This window comes from Loxodonta africana, chromosome 2, assembly GCF_030014295.1.
Source record: "Loxodonta africana isolate mLoxAfr1 chromosome 2, mLoxAfr1.hap2, whole genome shotgun sequence".
NCBI classification, from domain to species: Eukaryota; Metazoa; Chordata; class Mammalia; order Proboscidea; family Elephantidae; genus Loxodonta; species Loxodonta africana.
The window spans coordinates 205,742,702-205,770,605 of record NC_087343.1 but is presented as its reverse complement, the minus strand read 5'-3'; the positions used below and the strand labels follow the sequence as shown (position 1 = coordinate 205,770,605).

The 27,904-nt window shown below is 38.0% G+C and overlaps 1 protein-coding gene across 1 annotated transcript; it reads right to left on the bottom strand.

Moving 5' to 3' along the window:
- Positions 1-3,587: 3,587 nt before the first annotated feature.
- On the bottom strand, positions 3,588-4,547 carry LOC100670394 (olfactory receptor 6M1-like). Its single transcript, XM_003404970.1, has one exon. The coding sequence runs from the start codon at positions 4,545-4,547 to the stop codon at positions 3,588-3,590; it is 960 nt and encodes a 319-aa protein (XP_003405018.1).
- Between the last annotated feature and the right edge of the window lie 23,357 nt (positions 4,548-27,904).

Sequence of the window (27,904 nt, the reverse complement as noted above, 5' to 3'; positions counted from 1 at the left end):
TCAGTCGGAACAAGGCCAGGTGCCAATTATGGGACAGACCATCAATTGCTCATATGCAAGTTTAAGTTGAAGGTGAAGATTAAAACAAGTCCTCAAGATCCAAAGTAGGACTTTTAGCATATCTCACCTGAATTTAGAGACCATACCAAGAATAGATTTGTCTCATTGAACACTAATGACCAAAGACCAGAGGAGCTGTGAGATGACAGCAAGGACATCATACGTAAAGAAAGCAAAAGGTTATTAAAAAGACAGGAAAGAAAGAAAAGACCGAAATGGAGGTCAGAAAAGACTCTGAAACTTGCTTTTGAACATAGAGTAGCTTAATCAAAAGGGAGAAATGATGAAGTAAAAGAGCTGAACAAAAGATTTCAAAGGGTGGTTCAAGAAGACAAAGTGAAGTATTATAACACAATGCACAAAGATCTGTAGGTAGAAAACCAAAAGGTAAGAACAGGCTCAGCATTCCTCAAGCTGAAAGAAGTGAAGAAAAAATTCAAGCCTCGAGTTTAATAGTGAAGAATTTTATCGGTCAAACATTAAATGACACAGGAACCATCAAAAGAAGATGGAAGGAAAATACAGTCACAGTGCCAAAAAAAATTGATTGACTTTGACTGTTTCAGGAGGTAGTGTATGATCAAGAACAGATGGTATTGCAGTATGAAGTCCAAACTGTACTGAAGGCATTGGTGAAAACCAAGGCTCCAGGAATTGATGGATTACCAATTGACATGTTTCAACAAATGGATGCAATGCTGGAAAGTTCACACTCATCTATGCTAAGAAATTTGAAAGGCAAGTACCTGGCCTTCCAACTGGAAGAGATACATATTAGTGCCCACTGCAAAGAAAGATGACCCAACAGAGTGTGGATATTATCCGACAACATCATTAATATCTCACAGAAGTAAAATTTTGCTGAAGATAATTCAAAAACAGTTGCAGCAGAACAAAAACAGACAACTTTCTTTATACTGAAATTTCAGGTGTATTCAGAAGAGAACATGGAATGAAGGATATCATTGCTGATGTCAGATGGATCTTGAATGAAAGCAGAGAAATACCAAAAAGATGTTTAGCTGCATTTTATTGACTATTCAAAGGCTTTGGACTGTGTGGATCATAACAAATTATGGACAACATTGTGAAGAATGAGAATTCCAGAACACTTAATTGTGCTCATGTGGAATCTGTATATGGACCAAGAGACAGTTGATGGAACAAGAGGATACTGCCTGGTTTAAAATCAGGAATTGTGTGTATCTTGGTTGTATCTTTTCTCCATGCTTATTCAATCCCTATATTGAGTAAATATTCTGAGAAGCCAGAATATATGAAGAGGAATGCCACATCAGGATTAGAGGAAGACTCCTTAACAACCTGCCATTTGCAGATGACACAACCTTGCTTGCTGAAAGTGAAGAGGACTTGAAATACTGATGAAGAACAAAGACTATAGCCTTCAGTATGGATTACATCTCAACATAAAGAAAACAAAAATTTTCACAACTAGACAAATAAGCAACATCAAGATAAGTGGAGAAAATATTGAAACAAGGATTTAATTTTACTTGGATCCACAGTCAACATCCAAAGAAGCAGCCATCAAGAAATCAAACAAAGAATTGCCTTGGGCAAATCTTTAAAGTATCGAAAAGAAAACATGTCACTTTGAGGACATGTGTGTCTGACCCAAGTGAAAGTTGGACAATGAATAAGGAAGACTGAAGAAGAATTGATGCTTTTGAATTATCATGTTGGCAAAGAATATTGAATATATACCATGGACAACCAGAAGAACGAATAAGTCTGTCGGGCAAGAAGTTCAGCCAGATTGCTGTTTGGAAGAGAGGATGGTAAATGTTCATCTCATGTATTTTGGACATGTTATCAGGAGGGCCCAGTCCCTGGAGAAGGACATCAAGCTTGGCAGGGTGGAAGGTCAGCAAAAAGTGGGAGACCCTCAGTGAGATGGATTGAGACAGTGGCTGCAACAATGGCCTCAAATATAGCAACGTTTGTGAGGATGGTGAAGGACCAGGTAGTGTTACATTCTGTTGTACCTAGGGTTATTATGAGTTGGAACCAACTTTACAGCACCTAACAACAACAATATTTGGAAGAAAGATTCCATGTCTCCTTCCACTGACCAGCAATGGCTTGAGTACTGTGTGTAGGCTCTAAACATGAGCTAGATCACCAGACAAGACAGGAGAGGGTGCTCTCTGAGAAAGGACATACAAATCAAATAGATTGCTATTAATTATTACCTTTTTTTAGAAGATGGAAAGTCAAAATCTGAAGTCAGAGAATTGGAGAATATGAGGAATTTATTAGACAGAAATCAGAGTTGCTAGGATGGAAATATTCTGAAAATGATGAACACATTAAATGCGCATAACTGTATATCTTTACATCCTTGTTACCATGAACACAGGCCAGGGCATGCATAGAGCATCGAAAGAGTCCTATAAGGCCCAACAAAGATGCAGTATGTGAAATGAATATCTTTATGTTTTATGTACTTTACTAAACTTATCTCACCCAATGGAATTCTTTTGAAATTACATGTTCCATACAAGAATATATTAAGCTATTGTGAACTATGTATTCCATAGTAACAATGATAGATCTTTTTCTTTTTCTTTTTTTTCATATTCAACATAGTGCTACCTTGGACCAATTTCCACACTTACATTTAATTAAAATATTGTGACTACTTATTCAAGTGATAAGGAGGTAATGCAATCTAAATATGTCATGATAAAAATTTCAGGTCATTATTAAACATTTTTAAAAAACTAATTTTTTTAATTGCATAGAATCTTTTGTTGGTTAAAATTCATTAGCTAAAGTCATTTCTAGCACTTCTCAAGTGTGTTGTGAATAGGCTTATCTTCTCGTTCCTGTTATCTGTCCCTTCTCTGCATAATTAGTAAAGGTGTGTAAGTTCTGATTAATTCCATTGACATAGGTAAACTCTCAGCTTCTGTGGTATAGAAACAGAAGCTTAATTACTGTACACTGTAACAGACATGGGACCTTGAGTAGATCAATCTACAATTTAAATTAAATTTACATAACTAATGGAGTAATTAATTTTGAAGGCATTATTTTAAAGATGAAGTACAAAATTGTTTATGATTATTTCATTGTAAAGGAACTCTATTTGCATTAAATTCAAAAGGTATATTTATTTGAAAGAGGAAAAAAGTCACCAGTGAATTGTGTAATAAAAGATGAGACTCTCAAGCAAAGCCACTCAATGATGACATTGCATTCAAATCCCGAGGTTTTGCAGGAATTGAGTTTTGAAAGGCTTGAAAGCACACAAAAATGGGAAGAAGTAGCATTTTATGCATTATGTATGTATGTAGAAACGTGTATATATTTGTAATTCTATATGAACCTACACAAATATTTTAAACATTTTTCTGAACATTGGACCTAGATTAGAAAATAATGATTGTTAATATATGCTCTCTTATGCTTCTTCCTTACATGAGATTTTAACCTTTAAACAATTACATCATTTAATAATAAATTGTTGCCAGGCATCCAATGACATAGATGTCTGTAAAACATCATTTTTGAGAACTTAAATTTGTTAGTCTACCTATACACTTATCAAAGGCATCTCTCAGGGCTTCTTTGACTTTCTCATTCCGGAGGCTGTAGATGAAAGGGTTCAGCATTGGTGTCACAATGGTGTTCAGCACTGTGGCAAATCTGTTAATGTCTACTGCATTACCTTTATTGGGGCGGACATAGAGGAAGATGGAGCTCCCATAATAAAGCGTAACCACGGTGATGTGGGAAACACAGGTGGAGAAGGCCTTCTGTCTTCCCTGGACAGAGGGAATTCTAAAGATAGTAATGACAATGTAGGTGTAAGACACCCCTGTCAGGAGCAGGGAGCCCAAGAGCAATACAGCAGAGGAGATGAAGTCAGCCAACTCAGCCAGAGAGATATCTGTACAGGCTAGCTTTAGCACTGGGGCTCTGTCACAGAAGAAATGATGGATTTTATTTGGCCCACAAAATATTAAGGGGGCAGTTAATACAGATAGCCCCAGCATTGAAAAAAATGCACCCACATAAGATCCCAGAAGCAAGAATACACATGTCTGTTTGTTCATGATAATGGTATACCTCAGCGGGTTACAGATAGCAACATATCGGTCAAAGGACATGACAGCTAGGATGAAGAATTCTGTGGATCCCAGAAGGAAGTAGAAAACAGATTGTGTGAGACATCCTACAAAAGATATTGCTTTTGTGAGTGAAAAAGTGTTGGCTAGCATCTTTGGCAACACTGTGGAAGTGATGGTGACCTCAATGAAGGAAAGATTGGCTACAAAGAAATACATAGGTGAGTACAGACGATAGTCAACACACACCAAAAGGATAATCATGGTGTTGCCAATCAGAGATGTCATGTACATGAGCAGGGATACAGCAAAGAGGAAAAATTCTACTTCTTTCTCATTCTGAAACCCTAGAAGAATAAATTCAGTGACTCTGGTCTTGTTTTTGTGATCCATAATATTCTCAGTTCAACCCTGAATAACAGAAAGAGAAGTAAATTGTTGACCTTTGTATCTTAACCCTAGAAATACTCTACAAATACCCATTAACAAAGTTTGGTTTTTATACTGGGATATTAATGTGAACAAATGATTATATTCTCAGTATATAAATATCCCCTGAGATGAACTGTGTAAAATGTAAAAGCTCAGGTATGAGATTGACTCTTAATAGTAAAATCAGTCACACAGCAAAATTCTGACAACTGACCTTTGGAAAAACCCATACACCTCCCATAAGTGAAGAGAGTCTAACAGTGGATTAATCTGTTCATGAGTCATATGAAAAAGACACAGAGAGTGCTCTTTGGGTTAGATCTTTTATTATATCATTAATCTATTGAGAATGTAGTTTTTCAAGGTGCTGAGTTGCAATAAAATCTAATTCCATATTAATTTGTATGTGAAAAGACATATGTTAGAGCTATGTATATTGATTTGTATGTGGAAGAAAATAATTTTAAAATAAGTGAACATCATCATGTAATAGGCATGTGTTCCTTAAAGCTCATGATCCCTGACTTATGAGATCCAGCCTCCACACTGACACCTAGTTGATAACGATATAAAATCAGCCATAACATAATCTCCATAAGAAATTAGATCTCATAGTGAATGAGATTTTTACAGATCTTTCAAGGATAAGTGAAATGATGAAACACATAACTTTGTTTATCATTATTCATTGTGTTTCTTTTGGGATTCAGTCCAAGAGAGCAAATGCTCAGCAAGAGGGGTAGAAATATTGGGAGAAGCAAATCAATACAAATATTGTTTAGTTCAGACTAGAATTCAAAGGCCAGAAATAAAGATAAAACATAAACCTGTTGCAGAGAGTGAACTTCTTTTACTGACCTGCTAAGTTGACTATTTGGGAGTATGTACATTGCACCCTTCACCACATTGCACCCTAAATCGTAGCAGTTGAAGGCAGGAAGCATAGGTTAGGAGCCAAGAGTTATTTCATACCCCAAATTATAAATGCATGAAAGACTGATATTGAGAGGGAAGAGATAATATTAGATGAGTGGGATTCTTACTGCTACATTTTTTAATAGATTGGTGAATGGAGAAATTATTTAAAATGTACCATATGTTACAGAATCAGTGCTGGCAATAAAACAAGAACCTGTATCTCCTGACTTAGGGTTTGTTGGTCATTCTAGCCCCCAATTTTAAATAATTCCTTCCTTAGTTCATTGATTGTATTACATTTACTGCATAATTCTGATTGGAGCCAAGAACAAATGAGTTTTAATCTATTTTAAAAGAAAAGTAAATCAGTTTGTTTCAAGACGGTGTTTGCTCTGTGATTTTCTTTTAATAAATGTTCAAAATTCTACTTATGAATTTATTAGTTTACAGAACTTAAAATTTTTAAAATAGTGACATTGTGTGCAAGGCTTTAATCAGGCTGCTTTCCTGTAATTGTGCAGTGGGGGAACAAATATAATGAATTTTGTGGAGAAGGCAAAAGTAATGATAGAGTATGCTGTATTTCTTGGAAGAGTTATTCCTGTGGTAAGACAAATGGGTGGCATGAATGTGAAAAACTGATGTGCATCTTGAGGTTACTGGCAGTGTGGTTGGCAGCTGAAGGAAAAGCAGATGTTTTTTGTTTGTGAAAACAGTGAAGATCCACTCAGTTCAGTTCCTAACGTTTTCATCAAGCTGGAAATAAGTGAAAGATTGAAGAGAAAAAACAGAGGAATTCACAGTGATGGGGAAGATGAGAAGAAAAGAAATAAGAGCAAAGAACATCAGTTGTAAAAGGATATTATAAGCTCTCTACTTACACGCAGAAAGTTACCTCAGAACATTTACAACGTTCAAGTGTAGTTTCAGAGTTTCTCTTGTTTATAAGTTCATGGTTTGGGTGAGATTCAATGCTGGAATTACTTCTATAGATTAATTCTGTTTTCTGATAGTATCGTGATGTTAGGAAACAAAGGAATGGAGGATATGGCCATTTCAATAGAAATTCTTATAAAGACTTTGCTTTGGAATGAAATTTCCATGATTGTACTCTTAAATCATTGTAACTCCGAAAGAGGCATAAAATCTGAGTTTATTATTGCCGTTCCCCAAGAGGCAGGGCATCGCTTGAATCAATAGTCTCCAGGGAATAAATTATACATTAAAAAATATATATGTATATATATATATATATGATTAAATGAAAAGTGTAAGTTTCCCAAATTGGCAAAGCGAAGAGAACAAGAGAACTTCTGTAACAAATACACTGGTTACTTAACTGAAGAACAAAAGGCTGTGATATTTTATGCCATTTGGTGTAGTTGGTATTAGAATAATGAGTCTAGAATTAATATGAAGAGTCCCTCAGGTATTTTGTTTAAACTTCAGTATCATATGCTGCCAAGTAGGCTTTGATAACGCAGGTTTTTACACATGGTAAGTCAGAGGTGGTCACGGAAAATGCTTTTCCTTAAATCAAAACATTGGTAAGAGTCAAACATTTTTTAAAAATAAACTTGAATTTTGCTATATGAGTTTTGCAACCTGTCGAGAGTTGTTCTGGTTATTATCCATTCTAAGTTTATAGTGTCATTTATTGTCATTGGGTTATTATGATGATTGTTGTCATCATCATCATATTTTTCACATCTGTATTTATCAAATACTTTTTTTTATATATATACTTCAACATAAAGAAAACAAAAATCTCCACAACTAGGCCTATAAACAACATCATGATAAATGGAGAAAAGATTGAAGTTGTCAAGAATTTCATTTTACTTGCTTCCACAATCAACACCTATGGAAGCAGCAGTCAAGAAATCAAAAGACGCATTGCATTGGGCAAGCTTGCTGCAAAAAACCTCTTCAAAGTGTTGAAAAGCAAAGATATCACCTGGAAGACTAAGGTGCACTGGTCTAAGCCATGGTGTTTTCAATTGCCTCATATGCATGCGAAAGCTGGACAATAAATAAGGAAGGCTGAAGAATGGATGCCTTTGGATTGTAGTGTTAGCAACAAATATTGAATATACCATGGACTGTCAAAAGAACGAACAAATCTGTCTTGGAAGAAGTATAACCAGAATGTTCCTTAGAAGCAAGAACACCAAGACTATGTCTCACATACTTTGGACATGTTATTAGGAGAGATCAGTCCCTGGTGAAGGATATCATGCTTGGTAAAGTACAGGGTCAGTGAGAAAGAGGAAGACCTTCAATGAGATGGATTGACATAGTGGATGCAACAATGGGCTCAAACATAACAACATTTGTGAGGATGGCACAGGATCCGGAACTGTTTCATTCCGTTGTACACGGGGTCACTATGAGTCAGAATCAATTCAATGGCACCTAACAACAACAATACATATACTAGGTACTCTGCTAACAATTTTAATATATTACCCTCATGACAACCTTATGAGATAGATATTATTTCTGTTTTTTGTTGCCTGTTTCATACAATAAATATAAGAAAATTATATAAAATCTCAGACTGCTTTAAAATAGGAAACCCTGGTGGCATAGTGGTTAAGTGTTACGGCTGCTAACCAAAAGGTCGGCAGTTTGAATCCACCGGACACTCCTTGGGAACTCCACGGGGCAGCTCTACTCTGTCCTGTAGGGTCGCTATGAGTCGGAATTGACTCGATGGCAGTGGTGGTGTTTGGGCTTTAAAATATAAAGATATTAAATGCGTGGTACATATTCTGGTTCACTGAGAAATGAGATATGACTGCTATCATTAGAGAGTTACATATATTTCAGACATTAAGATATGTTGAGATAATGCTCCCAAAAGAACACTCCATTAAAACAAATTGTTTTCCTCACAAATCAGAAAAGTGGTTATAGAAACAAGCTTTGTACATAAATCACATAATGAAAAGACTGAAGTTTTTTATTCATGCTGGCATCTGGTCATTCAGAAGAAAATCCAGGATAATCTGTTTTAGCCTTTTGTGTTGATTTATTTTTATTTTTCTCTCTTTAGTCTTTGGTGTGAATCACCAAAACTTGATAGGCCTTCATGATTTTTTTCCTGCCTCTTCTAAGTTCTCATCTGCTGTCTCCTTTCCCTCATTTTCCATTACTCAATCTCTACTGGACTTTGTTTAGTTCTTCTTGTTTTTTTAATGTACCATTTTATTTTTCAAATTACAGTTGTTGTTATGTGCCATCCAACTCACAGCGACTCTACGTGCAAGAGAACAAAACAGCACCATCCTCAAAACCCTTGGTATGTTTTGAGCCCATTGTTGCAGCCACTGTGTCAATACATCTGGTCAGGGTCCTCCTCTTTTTCATTGACCCTCTGCTTTACCAAATATTATGTCTTTCTCCAGGGACTGCCCCCTCCTGATAACATTCCCAAAGCACTAGAGACAAAATCTTGCCATCCTTCCAAGGAGCATTCTGGATGAACTTCTTCCAAGGCAGACTTGTTTGTTCTTCTGGCAGTCTATGGTATATTCAATATTCTTTACCAACACCATAATTCAAAGGCATCAATTCTTCTCCAGTCTTCCTTATTCATTGTCCAATTTGCCATGCATATGAAAAAAAAATATGCATATGAGGCAATTCAAAATACTATGACTTGGATTAAGTGCACTTTAGTCCTCAAATGACATCTTTGCTTTTTAACATTTTAAAGTGGTCTTTTGCATCAGATTTGTCCAATGCAATGCATCATTTTATTTCTTGACTGCTGCCTCCATGGATGTTGATTGTGGATCCAAGTAAACTAAATCCTTGAGAACTTCAACCTCTTCTCCATTTATCATGATGTTGCTTATTGTTTCAGATTTTTGTTTTCTTTATATTGAAGTGTAATTCATACTGAAGGCTGTAGTCTTTGATCCTCATCAGAAGTGCTTCAAGTCTCTTTGCTTTCAACAAAAGTTGTGTCATCTGCATATTAGGATTGTTAATGAGTCTTCCTCTAATCCAGATGCCATGTTCTTCATTATATAGTCCATCTTCTCAGAGTATTTGCTGAGCATAGAGATTGACTAAGTATGGTGAAAGGGTACAACTCTGACACACATCTTTCATGATTTTAAGTATTTCCTAGTTCTTTTTGAACAACTGCCTCTTGTCTACATACAGGTTCTGCATGAGCACAATTGATTATTCTGGAGTTCCCATTCTTTTTAATGTTATCTATAATTTGGAAACCCTGGTGGCAAAGTGATTAAGTGCTACGGCTGCTAACCAAGAGGCCGGCAGTTCAAATCTGCCAGGCGCTCTTTGGAAACTCTATGGGGCAGTTCTACTCTGTCCTGTAGCGTCGCTATGAGTCAGAATAGACTCGAAGGAACTGGGTTTGGTTCGGCAGTGGGTATAATCTGTTTGCATAGTCAATAAAACTTAGGTAAACATCTTTCTGTTATTCTCTGTTTTCAGCAAAGTCCTATCTGACATCAGCATTGATATCTCTCATCTCATGTTGTCTTCTGAATCCGGCTTGAATTTCTGGTAGTTCTCTGTCTATGTACTGCTACAACCACTTTTGAATTATCGTCAGCAAAATTTTACTTGCATGTGGTATTAATGATATTTTTCAGTAATTTTTGCATTTTGTTGGATCACCTTTCTTCGGATATGGATCTCTTTCAGCCTGTTGGCCAGGTAGCTGTTTTCCAAACTTCTTGGCATAGACAAGTGAATGCTTCCAGCATTGCCTGCATTTGTTTACACATGTCAATCAGTAATCCATCAACTCCTGGAGCCTTTTTTTTTTTTTTGCCAATGCCTTCAGGGCATCTTGGACTTCTTCCTTCAGCACCATAAGTTCTTGATCACATGCTACTTCCTGAAATGGCATGGTTAGGACACCTAAAATTCCCTCTGTCTGCAATTTATCACTACCCTCTCACACGTACCAATTCAATACCTGTGCATTTCAATGATCCGAATTAATAGTTCTTTCTTCTATAACCATTACAGAAACACTGCTGGTGTAGTGGTTAAGTGCTATGGCTGCTAACCAAAGGATTGGCAGTTTGAATCCACCAGGTGCTCCTTGGAAACTCTATGGGGCAGTTCTTCTCTGTCCTATAGGGTTTCTATGAGTCAGAATCGACTCGACGGCCCTGGGTTTGGTTTGGTTTTAATTTTATAACCATTACAAGATTCTCAGCCATGGAAGTTACTCTTAAATTCAATGTCATTATACTTTTGTTACATTTATAACACTCATAACACTTTTATTACTTTGTAATTTCAGTTTCCCAAACTTAAAAAAAAATTAATGAAGTAGGAACTGTGTATATCCTACTCATGTTGTATGTTTAAATAATATTAAATTCTTCGTTTGTAAGTGCATACCTGTGAAGATAGTATCAATAGATTAATGAATGAATAAATGAGTAATGCAAGAAAAATAGTATATTGGGGTAATAATTTAAAAAAATTCCATTGTTGTTGAGTTGATTCTGACTCATAGCAATCTATAAGACAGAGTAGGACTGCCCCAAAGGGCTTCCAAGGAGCAGCTGCTGATTTCAAACTGTCAATATTTTTGTCTAGTATTTGTAGCTTTTAACCACTGCACCACCAGGGCTCCTAGCTATTGGGGTAAAAAGTAGAGATATATTCTGTAGATATTGAGTTTTTGGTGCAAAGGAGCAGCCAAGTGTGCATTTGATATATGTAGGAAAATAAATCAAGCTAGAAGGTTGAGAGCTCAGGAGCACTTGCATGATCATTGAGTTTGTAGCCATAGAATAGAATACCAAAGAGAGAGGTTGGCAGAGGAGAAAATAGAGTTCAGAGAAGAATCCAAAGAAATTGATATTAAATGTCAAAATTTTGATGTCAAATATTTTGGAATTTGAGAAATATGCAACTAGTTTGTCATCACTCACAGTATAAAAAGTAGACTCCAAGGTGGGGACAAGATGGCACAGTAGTCAGATGCCTCCTGTGGCCCCTCTTACAACAAAACACACACACAAAAAAACAAGTGAATCGATTATATACGACAACCTAGGAGCCCTGAACATCAAAGGCAAAGTTGAGGAATTGGACTGATCAAAAAAAAAAAAAAAAAAAAATTTTTTTTTTTTTTTTTGGAGGGGTAGGTAGAGACAGTTCAGAAGCAGCAAGGAGTTGCCAGACCTGACCCAGTGGGAACCGGCACCCTGCAGACTGGATCAGCTGGTGTGCATGGTGAAGCAAGCAGTGGCACGTGGGGTGCTTTTTCCACACTGGGAGAGATCAAGCAGTGGACAGTCTACTCAAGCCTCCACAACCAGTGAAAAGTGGCAGTCAATTGGCAAAAGACAAATACATGCGTCTAACCTACCATGCAGATCAAAAAACACCCCCTTGGGGAAGAACATCTCTCTCATTTACCTGTCCCCTCCCCAGTCTACATCAAATCCCAGGCAACCTTCAGTGATTGCCACATCCCCTTGGCTAGAAGTAGGACTTATTGTGCACTCTGAACCATTCTCTCACTTTGGAGAGGAACAAACTAACAGGAAAAAATAAATCTGCCAGCTCCCCTAAGCTGGGAACTCAGGGCAGGCACAGCCCCTTTGCCTAGGCACAACCATATGGATTCATGGATTTGAATGCCTTTCACCCATGCGTAGACCTGTATGAACAAATTTCAACAGCGTAGGTCCTCAGCACAGTACAGCAGAGTATAAACCAGAAGCCTATTTTCAACTGTATCACCTGTATGGTGGAGTAGCAGATTTGTGACATTTGACACTGCTCTCCCCATTAAGCAGAGTCCTCAGTTACCCACATCAGGGGCCTGAGGACTCATGACTTCACCCATGCCACATAGCAACCTGTGACAGGGTCCAAGAATAAGTGATGCCTCCCAGGCTTTACAGCCAACATCATTAAGTACACATAGTCCAACTACAAAACTTACCCACCAATGTGCTCTAGGGAAAAGGACACACTGTCCTCCCAGACACTCAGGGGCAGCTGTCAGCCCCCTGCCTTGCTCAGCCCATAATATCCTACTGCAGCCAGATACCTGTGCCTACTCCAATCATCCCTGCCCATCTGGAACTGTAGGTGAGATACTGCATCACACACTTGGTGGCAGACTACGTAGACACCTGAGCTGACTCCATACAAGAAAAGTTAAAGAACTCCTGGACTCACATACTTAGTAACAGCTCTAACCACCTGGTGACAGGAAGTGAGAGCTTCAAGGCACCAATAATCAAATTACCTCACATGACCAGCCTATTTGGGCATATCAAAACAAAACAAAATAAGAAGCTAGGACACAGCAAACATAAAATAAATATCTTATTGATGGCTTGGAGGCAACAGTTAATATCAAGTCACATAAAAAGGCAGACAATGATGGCTTCAGCATGTGCCCAAAACAAAGATTTAAGAAACCTTCCAGAGAAAAGAAAACTTGTTGGAATTACTGGAGATAGAATTCAAAAGATTAATACACAGAGCTCTTCAAGAGACCAAGAAGGAGACCAGGCAAAACACAGAACAAGCCAAGGAACACACAGACAAAGCAATACAGAAACTTCAGAAGGCTATACAAGAGCATAATGACAAATTTAACAGGCTACGAGAACCCATAGAGAGAGAGCAAACAGAAAATCAGAAGATTAACCTTAAAATTTCAGAATTAGACAACTCAATAGAAAGTCATAGGAGCAGAATTGAGGCAATGGAAGTCAGAATTAGTGAGATTGAAGACAAAGCACTTGACATCAACTTATTTGAGGAAAAATCAGATAAAAGAATTAAAAAAAAATGAAGAAACCGTAAGAATTATGAGGGACTCTATCAAAAGGAATACCCTAAGAGTGATGAGAGTACCAGAATGGGGGGAAGGGGGCACAGGATTACAGAAAATACAGAGAGAATTGTTGAAGATTTGTTGGCAGAAAACTTCCCTGATATTGTGAAAGATGAGATGATATATATCCAAGAAGTTCTTTGAACCCCACACAAGGTAGATCCCAAAAGAAAGTTTACCAAGACATATAGTAATCAAACTTGCTGAATCCAAAGATAAAGAGAGAATTTTAAGACTGCGTAGGAATAAACGAAAAGTCGTCTACAAAGGATAGTCAATAAGACTAAACTTAGGCCACTCAGCAGAAACCATGCAGGCAAGAAGACAATGACATATATAAAGCTTGGAAGGAAAAAAATCATTGCCAGGCAACAATTACCTACAAAGCAAAACTGTCTCCCGAATATGATGGCAAAATTAGGGCATTTCCAGATAAACAGTAGTTTAGGGAGTTTGTAAAATCCAAACCCAAATTAGAAAAAATAGTAAAGGGAGTCCTCCCATTAGAAAATCTAAACATCCGATAACAACCCAACACTAGCACACAGGACAGAACAACAAGATATCAACCCAGATAGGGAACTCACAAATAAATCAAAGCTAAAATATTGAAAATAGGGAAACTGAGGCTTCAATATTTAAAGATGATAACATTAAGACAAAAAAGAGGGACAAAATAACGTAGTCATAGATCTTTCATATGTAGAGCAAGTCAAAGCGATATAAAGAAATAAAAGATTGGTTTAAACTTAGAAAAATAGAGGTGAATATTAAGGTAACCACAAAGTAAACTAACAATCCTACACATCAAAATAAAAAACAAGAAAAACATAGACTCAGCAAAAACAAATCAACAATAAAAAGAATGAAAAGTAAACACATAAAGAAAAACGACTCAGCCCAGAGAATTAAGTGGAACAAAGAAACTGACAACATACACACACAAAAAAGGCATCAAAATGACAGCACTAGGTCTTTCCTCCAATATGGCACCATAGACAGAAGCACCACGTCGTCCCTCCACAGCAAAGACCCAAAAAACTTAGTAAAATGAAGATAAACGTCATTCCTGGAATCCAAAGTGTCAAACAGAGAGACAAAGAACTCAGCCAAATACTGAATAGGATAAGAAACTGACAGAGGACTGAGAGTGAGGGGAGACACTTGCCGAGGTTCCTTATTAGCTAATGCAGCATGGATTTGCCATCTTGGACTCCTGTGGGTGATCAGCTGACAGAGAGCAGGGGAAAGCAGCTTCACAGAGTTGCCAGCAGGAAACAGCACCTGGTAACCAGTGATACATGCTTTCCCACCTCCCATCCTCTTTCTGCTGCTCTACCTCCAAGCTTGCTGACTGGCTATGATGACTCAGCTGGCCGGGAACCACAGCGTCCGTGCCGCTAGAATTTGCCCTACCCACATTGCAGGTTGGCAGACAAGGAGTACATGAATGCAGCTACCTGAAGTTCCCAGCAGGAGACAGAGTACCAGGAACAAGCGATATATGCTTTCCTAACCCCCATCTTTCTTCTCCTCCTCCTTTGGCCTTCTCTGCTCCTCACCAGCTGCAGTCTCTTGGTCAGGAGGCAACTGCTTCCACCCTGGGTTGCTTGGATTTGCCCCGTCCACACTGGCTGGGTCCCTGAGCTGGTGTAGCTTCTTTCCATCTCTTTTGGTTTCTTCTGTGCCTTCAAGGACCTCCCCCTTCTTTCCCCTGAATACCTGACTCTGTGCCCCATCTTTGCTTCTCTTTGAAATGCTGTGAAGCCCAGCTCACCTGGGGGTCCTCTTCCCTGGCCCCGACACCACACTGGTGGGATCCCTGGGGATTTTATTTTTTTCTCTGTTTGCACTTGGGACCCCCTTCTAGCTGGGCTGCACTGGAAGGCCCAGGAGACACTCCCCCAATCTGTGCACCTTCATAGACAAGATCCCTGGGGGCATTTCTTTTCTTTGTTTTCTGTCATTTTCTTTTCTCATTCTTTCTTTTTTCCTTTCTGTCTTTCTTCATTTCTCAGTACTTGTATGTCTATACTTACCTTCTTCTCCAGTCTCTTAAATACCTGGCGCTGTGTGACATCTATACCACCTCTTTCCAGGCTATACTGAGCAATCTGGGAGACTTTCCCTGTATTTGGGCCCACACTGGTGGCATCCCTGGATGCTTTTCTTTTCTACTTCTCTTTTCTTTCCCACTTCTTTTTTCTTTCCCAAATTTTTGTTTATTTTTTTCTTTATTTTTTTCTTCCTATTTGCTTCTCTCCATTTCTTGGGTTCTCATCTCTCCATGACAATGGCAAGCTCCCTTTCCACTCTTTTTTTTGGGGGGGTATATTTTTTCCTTTGTTTGTTTTTGTCTCCTTTTTCTCTCTCCTCGTACCCATACCCATACTAGCTCCATACATCACGCCCTCCCCCCCCTTTCCTGCCTACCTGCACTATGCGCTGAATGGCAAACCTCTAAGCAGCACAGATATGGCCTATGAAACCAGCCCACCACTGATTCCTGGCCCACCCTGTCAGCCCTAGCATGTGCCACAAACAACCCTTCCCAGTCCCTCCCCTTCTGCTAGACTTGCCCTGCTGCACCATGGCTGAGTGACTGCTCCCATTGGACAAGTAGGTGAAAAGTATTGCAACTACAGACAAGCAAAAAACAAAGAATACACAGCATGCCTGCTCAGACATAACAAAATAAAACAAACAAAAAAAAGAAATAAACAATAAATCTACAATAAAGAAACAATGAAAATAACTACTGAATGTCCTGAACACAGCAAGCAATATCAAAACATATATATATATAAAAAAATAGGACATGATGCTTCCAGTATCCATCCAAAATAAAACACTAGATGACTTTCCAGTAAAAAATAAAATAAAATAAAATAAAATAAGGCACTAGAACTACCTGACAGGGAATTCAAATCTCTAATATCCATAACTATCCAAGAGTTGAAGAAAAAGCAGACGGAAATGAAAAAAATATACAAATTTATGGAAAAGGCAAATTCATGGCAAACACAGACAAAAAAATGGAAGAATTCAGGAAAATAATACAAGAACAAAATGCCAAAATAAACTCACAACTACAAACCATACAAAAACAACAATTAGAAATCCAAAAGATAAACATCAAGATCTCAGAAATGTACAGTGTCATAGAAGGACTGAGTCACAGGTTTCAAATGATGGATGACACGATCAGTGAAATTGAAGATAAATACTTCTATACAACTCTCTTTGAGGGAAAATCAGAAAAAGAACAAAGAAAAATAAGGAAACCCTGAGAACGATATGGGATAAAATCAAAAACAAAAATTTGTGAGTGATCAGAGTTCCAGAACAGGGAGAGAAAAAGCAAAACACAGAGAGGGTAATTGAAGAATTGCTGACAGAAAACTTCCCTAATATTATGAATGATGAAAAGCTGACCATACAAGAAGCACAACAAACCCCATATAGGATAGACCCCAAAAGAAAAACACCAAAACATATCATAATCACATTCTCTAAAACCAAAGACAAAGAAAAAATCCTGCAAGAATCTCGAGAAAAACAAAAAGTGACATACAGAGGAGAAACAAGACTAATCTCTGATTACATGGCAGAAATCATGCAAGCAAGAAGGCAATGGGATGACATATATAAAACCTGGAAAAAAAAATATTGCCAACCACGAATAATATAGCCTGCAAAACTAGTTCAAATATGATGGTGGAATTAGGACATTTCCAGATAAACAGAAATTAAGGGAGTATGTAAAAACCAAACCAAACCTACAAGAATTATTAAAACGAGTTCTTTGGTCTGAGAACAAACAGCATCAGACCACAGCCTGAATCTAGGAGGCAACATTGTACCAGGCAGATATCAACCTAGAAAATTAACTTTCAAGAAGTATCCAAAACCGAAAGAATTGCAACAGGAAACCAGAGAGGTTAACCTGTTAAGGACAACATCAGAACAATAAAAGGGGAAATAAATGGTATAGATATAGAACTTTCTAATGGTGAGGAAGGCAAGGTGATACCAAGTAATGATAGACTGGTTCAAACCTAGGAAGATATAGGTAAATTTCAAGATAACCACTAAGAAAGTTAACAAACCTATGCATCAAAATAAAGAAGATCATAAAGTCTCAATAAAAACAAAAGAAGTGAAAAAGAAATTAACAAAAGGAACTCAGCACAGAAGAGTAAGAGAAACAAAAATGTTAGCACCACAAAAAAGCACTACAAAATGACAGCAATAAAATCACACTTATCAATGATTACACTGAATGTAAATGGCCTACATGAACCCATAAAGAGACACAGAGTGACCGAATAGTTTAAAAAAAAAAAGTTTCCATCAACATGTTGTCTACAAGAGACACACCTTAGGAACAAGGCAGTAAATTTATTAAAAATCAAAGGATAGAAAAAATATATCAAGCAAATAACTACCAAAAAAGAGTAGGAGTGGCAATACTAATCTAAGATACAATAGACTTTAAAACAAAATTCACCATAAAAGACAAAGAAAGGCACTATATAATGATTAAAGGGACAATCCATCATGAAGACTTACCCAAAATAAACATCTATGCACCCAATGACAGAGCTCCAAAATATATAAAGAGAACTTTAACACCACTGAAAAGAGGGATTAACAGTCCCACAGTAATAGTCGGGACTTCAACACACTGCTCTAGGTAAAGGACAGAACATCTAGAAAGTACATATTCTTTCCCAAAGCACATGGAATATTCTCCAGAATAGACCACATCTTAAATCACAGAGCAATCCTCAAAAAAGTCCAAAACATTGAGTTAGTACAAAGTATCCTCTCTGACCACAATGCCATCAAAGTAGAAATTAACAACAAAAAAAATTAAGGACAAAAATCGATTACATGGAAACTGAATGACACCCTACTTAAATAGAAGAAATCAGAGGTGGAATAAAAAAAAAAAAATTCATACAATCAAAAGAGAATGAAGAGGGGCGGAGCCAAGATGGCAGACTAGGCAGACGCTACCTCGGATCCCTCTTACAACAAAGACACGGAAAAACAAGTGAATCGATCACATACATAACAATCTATGAACCCTGAACAACAAACACAGATTTAGAGACGGAGAACGAACTAATACGGGGAAGCAGCGATTGTTTCCAGAGCCTGGAGCCAGCATACCAGTCAGGTGCGGCACAAGCACAGAGAGCGGCTCCACCCCCCTGAACTAACCCTGGGAGGGGGACCAGCCGGTCCCACGGGCGGCGTGGGACTCAGCCGGTAGGAGAAGTCCCCGGGAGGCAGTGACTGGTATTGGAGCGGGGAGAACAGCGTCCCAGCCGGGACACTCGGTCACGGCACAAGCACGGGGACCTGCTCCACCCATCTGAACTAACCCCGGGAGGAGGCCCAACTAGTTCTCGGGGGCAGCAAGGCCACGCGGCTGGAGGGACGAGAAGTCCCCGGGAGGCAGCGACTAATTTTGGAGTCGAGAGTGCACCATCCCAGTAGGGGAGCCTTGACGCTGGGTGTGGGGCTGGAAGCGGAGGATCTGAGCGTGTCTCCAGCGGGCCAGACCCCCCGGGGGCAATCTCCACACAGCCAGCACACATAGGCGATGTGCCCGCGGGAATCTCAGATATAATAGTCATTCCAAGCAAGACAAGCAACTCTGGCTATATTCTGAGGTGCTAATCTCCTATCTCTCTGTTCCCTCCCCCACCCTCCCCAGGCGGCTTCATTAACATCTGAATAGCCTGAGCCAGAGGGAGAACTCTGATAGGGATCTGACTGCATTTTTTTTTTAGCGGATTTTCTGGAAAAACTAGTTTCCCAGTGATGGCTCAGAGACAACAATCCATATCAAACCACTTAAAGAAGCAGACCATGACAGCTTCTCCAACCCCCCAAACAAAAGAATCAAAATCTTTCCCAAATGAAGATACAATCCTGGAATTATCAGATACAGAATATAAAAAACTAATTTACAGAATGCTTAATGATATCACAAATGAAATTAGGATAACTGCAGAAAAAGCCAAGGAACACACTGATAAAACTGTTGAAGAACTCAAAAAGATTATTCAAGAACATACTGGAAAAATTAATAAGTTGCAAGAATCCATAGAGAGACAACATGTAGAAATCCAAAAGATTAACAATAAAATAACAGAATTAGACAATGCACTAGGAACTCAGAGGAGCAGACTCGAGCAATTAGAATGCAGACTGGGACATCTGGAGGACCAGGGAATCGACACCAACATAGCTGAAAAAAAATCAGAGAAAAGAATTAAAAAAAATGAAGAAACCCTAAGAATTATGTGGGACTCTATCAAGAAGGATAACCTGCGGGTGATTGGAGTCCCAGAACAGGGAGGGGGGACAGAAAACACAGAGAAAATAGTTGAAGAACTCCTGACAGAAAACTTCCCTGACATTATGAAAGACGAAAGGATATCTATCCAAGATGCTCATCGAACCCCATTTAAGATTGATCCAAAAAGAAAAACACCAAGACATATTATCATCAAACTCACCAAAACCAAAGATAAACAGAAAATTTTAAAAGCAGCCAGGGAGAAAAGAAAGGTTTCCTTCAAGGGAGAATCAGTAAGAATATGTTCTGACTACTCAGCAGAAACCATGCAGGCAAGAAGGGAATGGGACGACATATACAGAACACTGAAGGAGAAAAACTGCCAGCCAAGGATCATATATCCAGCAAAACTCTCTCTGAAATATGAAGGCGAAATTAAGATATTTACAGACAAACACAAGTTTAGAGAATTTGCAAAAACCAGACCAAAGCTACAAGAAATACTAAAGGATATTGTTTGGTCAGAGAACCAATAATATCAGATATCAGCACAACACAAGGTCACAAAACAGAACATCCTGGTATCAACTCAAATAGGGAAATCACAAAAACAAATTAAGATTAATTAAAAAAAATACACATAACAGGGAATCATGGAAGTCAATAGGTAAAAGATCACAATAATCAAAAAGAGGGACTAAATACAGGAGGCATTGAACTGCCAGATGGAGAGTGATACAAGGCGATATAGAACAATACAAGTTAGGTTGTTACTTAGAAAAATAGGGGTAAATAATAAGGTAACCACAAAAAGGTATAACAACTCTATAACTCAAGATAAAAGCCAAGAAAAACGTAACGACTCAACTAACATAAAGTCAAGCACTATGAAAATGAGGATCTCACAATTTACTAAGAAAAACGCCTCAGCACAAAAAAGTATGTGGAAAAATGAAATTGTCAACAACACACATAAAAAGGCATCAAAATGACAGCACTAAAAACTTATTTATCTATAATTACTCTGAATGTAAATGGACTAAATTCACCAATAAAGAGACAGAGAGTCACAGACTGGATAAAGAAACACGATCCATCTATATGCTGCCTACAAGAGACACACCTTAGACTCAGAGACACAAACAAACTAAAACTCAAAAAAACTCAAAGGATGGAAAAAAGTATATCAAGCAAACAATAAGCAAAAAAGAAGAGGAGTAGCAATATTAATTTCTGACAAAATAGACTTTAGACTTAAATCCACCACAAAGGATAAAGAAGGACACTATATAATGATAAAAGGGACAATTGATCAGGAAGACATAACCATATTAAATATTTATGCACCCAATGACAGGGCTGCAAGATACATAAATCAAATTTTAACAGAATTGAAAAGCGAGATAGATACCTCCACAATTATAGTAGGAGACTTCAACACACTACTTTCGGAGAAGGACAGGACATCCAGTAAGAAGCTCAATAGAGACACGGAAGATCTAATTACAACAATCAACCAACTTGACCTCATTGACTTATACAGAACTCTCCACCCAACTGCTGCAAAGTATACTTTTTTTTCTAGCGCACATGGAACATTCTCTAGAATAGACCACATATTAGGTCATAAAACAAACCTTTGCAGAGTCCAAAACATCGAAATATTACAAAGCATCTTCTGAGACCACAAGGCAATAAAACTAGAGATCAATAACAGAAAAACTAGGGAAAAGATATCAAATACTTGGAAAATGAACAACACCCTTCTGAAAAAAGACTGGGATATAGAAGACATTAAGGAGGGAATAAGGAAATTCATAGAAAGCAATGAGAATGAAAATACTTCCTATCAAAACCTCTGGGACACAGCAAAAGCAGTGCTCAGAGGCCAATTTATATCAATAAATGGACACATACAAAAAGAAGAAAGAGCCAAAATCAGAGAACTGTCCCTACAACTTGAACAAATAGAAACTGAGCAACAAAAGAATCCATCAGGCACCAGAAGAAAACAAAACATAAAAATTAGAGCTGAACTAAATGAATTAGAGAACAGAAAAACAATTGAAAGAATTAACAAAGCCAAAAGCTGGTTCTTTGAAAAAATTAACAAAATTGATAAACCATTGGCTAGACTGACTAAAGAAATACAGGAAAGGAAACAAATAACCCGAATAAGAAATGAGAAGGACCACATTACAACAGAACCAAATGAAATTAAAAGAATCATTTCAGATTATTATGAAAAATTGTACTCTAACAAATTTGAAAACCTAGAAGAAATGGATGAATTCCTGGAAAAACACTACCTACCTAAACTAACACATTCAGAAGTAGAACAACTAAATAGACCCATAACAAAAAAAGAGATTGAAACGGTAATCAAAAAACTCCCAACAAAAAAAAGCCCTGGCCCGGACGGCTTCACTGCAGAGTTCTACCAAACTTTCAGAGAAGAGTTAACACCACTACTACTAAAGGTATTCCAAAGCATAGTAAATGACGGAATACTACCCAACTCATCTATGAAGCCACCATCTCCCTGTTACCAAAACCAGGTAAAGACATTACAAAAAAAGAAAATTATAGACCTATATCCCTCATGAACATTGATGCAAAAATCCTCAACAAAATTCTAGCCAATAGAATCCAACAACACATCAAAAAAATAATTCACCCTGATCAAGTGGGATTTATACCAGGTATGCAAGGCTGGTTTAATATCAGAAAAACCATTAATGTAATCCATCACATAAATAAAACAAAAGACAAAAACCACATGATCTTATCAATTGATGCAGAAAAGGCATTTGACAAAGTCCAACACCCATTTATGATAAAAACTCTTACCAAAATAGGAATTGAAGGAAAATTCCTCAACATAATAAAGGGCATCTATGCAAAGCCAACAGCCAATATCACTCTAAATGGAGAGAACCTGAAAGCATTTCCCTTGAGAACGGGAACCAGACAAGGATGCCATTTATCACTGCTCTTATTCAACATCATGCTGGAAGTCCTAGCCAGGGCAATTAGGCTGGACAAAGAAATAAAAGGTATCCGGATTGGCAAGGAAGAAGTAAAGTTATCACTATCTGCAGATGACATGATTATATACACAGAAAACCCTAAGGAATCCTCCAGAAAACTACTGAAACTAATAGAAGAGTTTGGCAGAGTCTCAGGTTATAAAATAAACATACAAAAATCACTTGGATTCCTCTACATCAACAAAAAGAACACCGAAGAGGAAATAACCAAAGCAATACCATTCACAGTAGCCCCCAAGAAGATAAGATACTTAGGAATAAATCTTACCAAGGATGTAAAAGACCTATACAAAGAAAACTACAAAGCTCTACTACAAGAAATTCAAAAGGACATACTTAAGTGGAAAAACATACCCTGCTCATGGATAGGAAGACTTAACATAGTAAAAATGTCTATTCTACCAAAAGCCATCTATACATTTAACGCACTTCCGATCCAAATTCCAATGTCATATTTTAAGGGGATAGAGAAACAAATCACCAATTTCATATGGAAGGGAAAGAAGCCCCGGATAAGCAAAGCACTACTGAAAAAGAAGAAGAAAGTGGGAGGCCTCACCTTACCTGACTTCAGAACCTATTATACAGCCACAGTAGTCAAAACAGCCTGGTATTGGTACAACAACAGACACATAGACCAATGGAACAGAATTGAGAACCCAGACATAGATCCATCCACGTATGAGCAGCTGATATTTGACAAAGGACCAGTGTCAATTAACTGGGGAAAAGATAGCCTTTTTAACAAATGGTGCTGGCATAACTGGATATCCCTTTGCAAAAAAATGAAACAGGACCCATACCTCACACCATGCACAAAAACTAACTCCAAGTGGATCAAAGACCTAAACATAAAGACTAAAACGATAAAGATCATGGAAGAAAAAATAGGGACAACCCTAGGAGCCCTAATACAAGGTATAAACAGAATACAAAACATTACCAAAAATGATGAAGAGAAACCCGATAACTGGGAGCTCCTAAAAATCAAACACCTATGCTCATCTAAAGACTTCTCCAAAAGAGTAAAAAGACCACCTACAGATTGGGAAAGAATTTTCAGCTATGACATCTCCGACCAGCGCCTGATCTCTAAAATCTACATGATTCTGTCAAAACTCAACCACAAAAAGACAAACAACCCAATCAAGAAGTGGGCAAAGGATATGAACACACATTTCACTAAAGAAGATATTCAGGCAGCCAACAGATACATGAGAAAATGCTCCCGATCATTAGCCATTAGAGAAATGCAAATTAAAACTGCGATGAGATTCCATCTCACACCAGCAAGGCTGGCATTAATCCAAAAAACACAAAATAATAAATGTTGGAGAGGCTGCGGAGAGATTGGAACTCTCATACACTGCTGGTGGGAACGTAAAATGGTTCAACCACTTTGGAAATCTATCTGGCGTTATCTTAAACAGTTAGAAATAGAACTACCATACAACCCAGAAATCCCACTCCTAGGAATATACCCTAGAGATACAAGAGCCTTCATACAAACAGATACATGCACACCCATGTTTATTGCAGCTCTTTTTACAATAGCAAAAAGTTGGAAGCAACCAAGGTGTCCATCAATGGATGAATGGGTAAATAAATTGTGGTATATTCACACAATGGAATACTACGCATCGATAAAGAACAGTGACGAATCTCTGAAACATTTCATAACATGGAGGAACCTGGAAGGCATTATGCTGAGCGAAATTAGTCAGAGGCAAAAGGACAAATATTGTATAAGACCACTATTATAAGATCTTGAGAAATAGTAAACCTGAGAAGAACACATACTTTTGTGGTTACGAGGGGGGGAGGGAGGGAGGGTGGGAGAGGATTTTTTATTGATTAATCAGTAGATAAGAACTGCTTTAGGTGAAGGGAAAGACAACACTCAATACATGGAAGGTCAGCTCAATTGGACTGGACCAAAAGCAAGGAAGTTTCCAGGATAAAATGAATGCTTCAAAGGTCAGCGGAGCAAGGGCGGGGGTCTGGGGAACATGGTTTGCGGGGACTTCTAAGTCAATTGGCAAAATAATTCTCTTATGAAATCATTCTGCATCCCACTTTGAAATGTGGCGTCTGGGGTCTTAAATGCTAACAAGCGGCCATCTAAGATGCAGCAATTGGTCTCAACTCACCTGGAGCAAAGGAAAATGAAGAACACCAAGGCCACACGACAACTAAGAGCCCAAGAGACAGAAAGGGCCACATGAACCAGAGACCTACATCATCCTGAGACCAGAAGAACTAGTTGGTGCCTGGCCACAATCGATGACTGCCCTGACAGGGAGCACAGCAGAAGACCCCTGAGGGAGCAGGAGATCAGTGGGATGCAGACACCAAATTCTCATAAAAAGACCAAACTTAATGGTCTGACTGAGACTGGAGGAACCCCGGCGGCCATGCTCCCCAGACCTTCAGTTGACACAGGACAGGAACCATCCCGGAAGACAACTCATCAGAAATGAAAGGGACTGGTCAGCGGGTGGGAGAGAGACGCTGATGAAGAGTGAGCTAATTATATCAGGTGGACACTTGAGATTGTGTTGGCAACTCTTGTCTGGAGGGGGGATGTGAGGATAGAGAGAGAGGGAAGCCGGCAAAAGTGTCAAGAAAGGAGAGACTGAAAGGGCTGACTCAAGAGGGCGAGAGCAAGTGGGAGTAGGGAGTGAGATGTACGTAAACTTATATGTGACAGACTGATTGGATTTGTAAAAGTTCACTTGAAGCTTAATAAAAGTTATTTAAAAAAAAAAAAAGAGAATGAAAACACATCATACCAAAGCCTTTGGGACACAGAAAAGGCAGTCCTCAGAGGTCAATTTATAGCAATAGAGGCACACATCAAAAAAGAAGAAAGGGACAAAATTAAAACATTAGTTACACAGCTTGAACAAATAGAATGATAACAGTAAAAGAAGCCCGCAACCACCAGAAGAAAGGAATAATAAAGATCAGAGCAGAAATAAATGAAATAGAGAATGGAAAAACTAGAGAAAGACTCAACAAAACTAAAAGTTGGTTCTTTGAAAAGATCAACAAAATTGAAAAAGTACAAGCCAAAGAGACAAAAGAAAAACAGAAGAGGATCCAAATAACCCAAATAAGAAATGAAATGGGAGACATTACAATAGACCCAACTGAACTAAAAAGGATCATAACCGTATTATTAAAAACTGTACTTCAATAAATTTGAAAACCCAGAGGAAACGGATAATTTTTTTAGAAATGCACACTACCTACAAGAACTAACACTAATGGATATTGAAAATCTGGACAGACCTGTAACAAGAGAAGAGATTGAAAAGGTAACTAAAAAAAAAAACAAAAAAACTCACAATAAAAGAAGCCCTGGACCAGATGGCTTTACTAGAGAATTCTACCAAACATTCAGAAAAGAGCTTTCACCAGAACTACTCAAACTATTTCAGAATATAGAAAACGAAGTGATACTTCCAAATTCATTCTATGAAGCCAGCATAACCCTGATACCAAAACCAGGCAAAGACACCACAAAAAAAAAAAAAAAAAAAAAATTACAGACTAATGTCTCTCATGAATATGGATGCAAAAATTCTCAACAAAATTCTAGCCAATAGAATTCATCAGCATATCAAAAAAATTATACACCGCAATGAAGTAGGATACATACCAGGTTTGGAAGGATGGTTCAACATTAGAAAGTCAATCAACATAATCCACCACACAAATAAAAAGAAAGAAAAGAATCACATGATCATCTCAGTAGACACAGAAAAGGCATTCAACATAGTCCAACACATTCCTGTTAAAAACTCTCAATAAAATAGGTATAGAAGGAAAATTTCTCAACATAAAAGGGGCATATATGCAAAACCAATGGACAAAAATGATTCTTAATGCGGAGATGCTGAAAACATTCCCCTCGAGAATAGGAACATGATAAGGATGCCCTTTATCATGATTCTTATTTAACATTGTTTTGGAAGTCCTAACGAGAGCAGTAAGGCAAGAAACAGAAATAAAGGGCATCCAAATTGGTAATGAAGAAGTTAAACTGTCCCTATTTGCTGATGATATAATACTATACATAGAAAGCCCAAAAGACTCCACAAGAAAACTACTGGAACTAATAGAAAGATTCAGCAGAGCAGCAGGACACAAGATAAACACGCAAAAATCTGTTGGATTCCTATACACCAGTAAACTAAACAATGAAAAGGAAATCAGGAAACCGATACCATTTATAATAGTCCCTAAAAAAATAAAATACTTGGGAATAAATCTAAGCAGGGATGTAAAAGACTTATACAAAGAAAACTACAAAACACTACTTTAAGAAACCAAAAGAGATCTACATAAATGGAAAAACATACCATGTTCATGGATAGGTATATTTAACATTGTAAAAATGACAATTCTATCCAAAGCAATTTACAAATACAATGCAATACCAATCCAAATACCAGCAACATTCTTTAAAGAGATGGAAAAACTTATCATTAACTTTTTATGGAAAGAGAAGAAACCCTGTATAATTAAAGCACTATTCAAGAAGAAGAATAAAGCAGAAGGACTCACATTACCTGTCTTAGTCATCTAGTGCTGCTACAACAGAAATGCCACAAGTGGATGGCTTTAGCAAAGACAAATTTATCCTCTCACACTCTAGTAAGTTCAAATCCAAACTCAGGGTGTTAGCTCCAGCGGAAGGCTTTCTCTCTGTTGGCCCTGGAGAAAGGTCCTTGTTCTCAATCTTCCCCTGGCGGAGGAGCTTCTTGGGCACAGGGACCCCAGCTCCAAAGGATGCAGTCTGCTCCTGGTGGTGCTTTCTTGGTTGTATGAGGTCCTCAGCTCTCTGCTTGCTTCTCTTTCCTTTTTATCTCTTGAGAGATAAAAGGTGGTGCAGGCCAAATCCCAGGAGAACTCTCTTTACATTGGATCGGGGATGTAACCTGGGTAAGGGTGGTGTTATAATCCCACCCTAATCATTTTTAACATAAAATTACAATAAAAAAATGGAGGACAACCACACAATACTGGGAATCATGGCCTAACCAAGATGATACACATATTTTTGGGGGACATGTTAATGCCCTAATACACAGCATTAACAGGATACAAACCACAACTAATGACGGACATGCTCCAGAGGATAAGTTAGATAACTGGGATCTTC

Excerpts from the sequence above, each read along its gene's own strand:
- LOC100670394 (XM_003404970.1), bottom strand. The coding sequence starts at position 4,547 with ATGGATCACAAAAACAAGACCAGAGTCACTGAATTTATTCTTCTAGGG.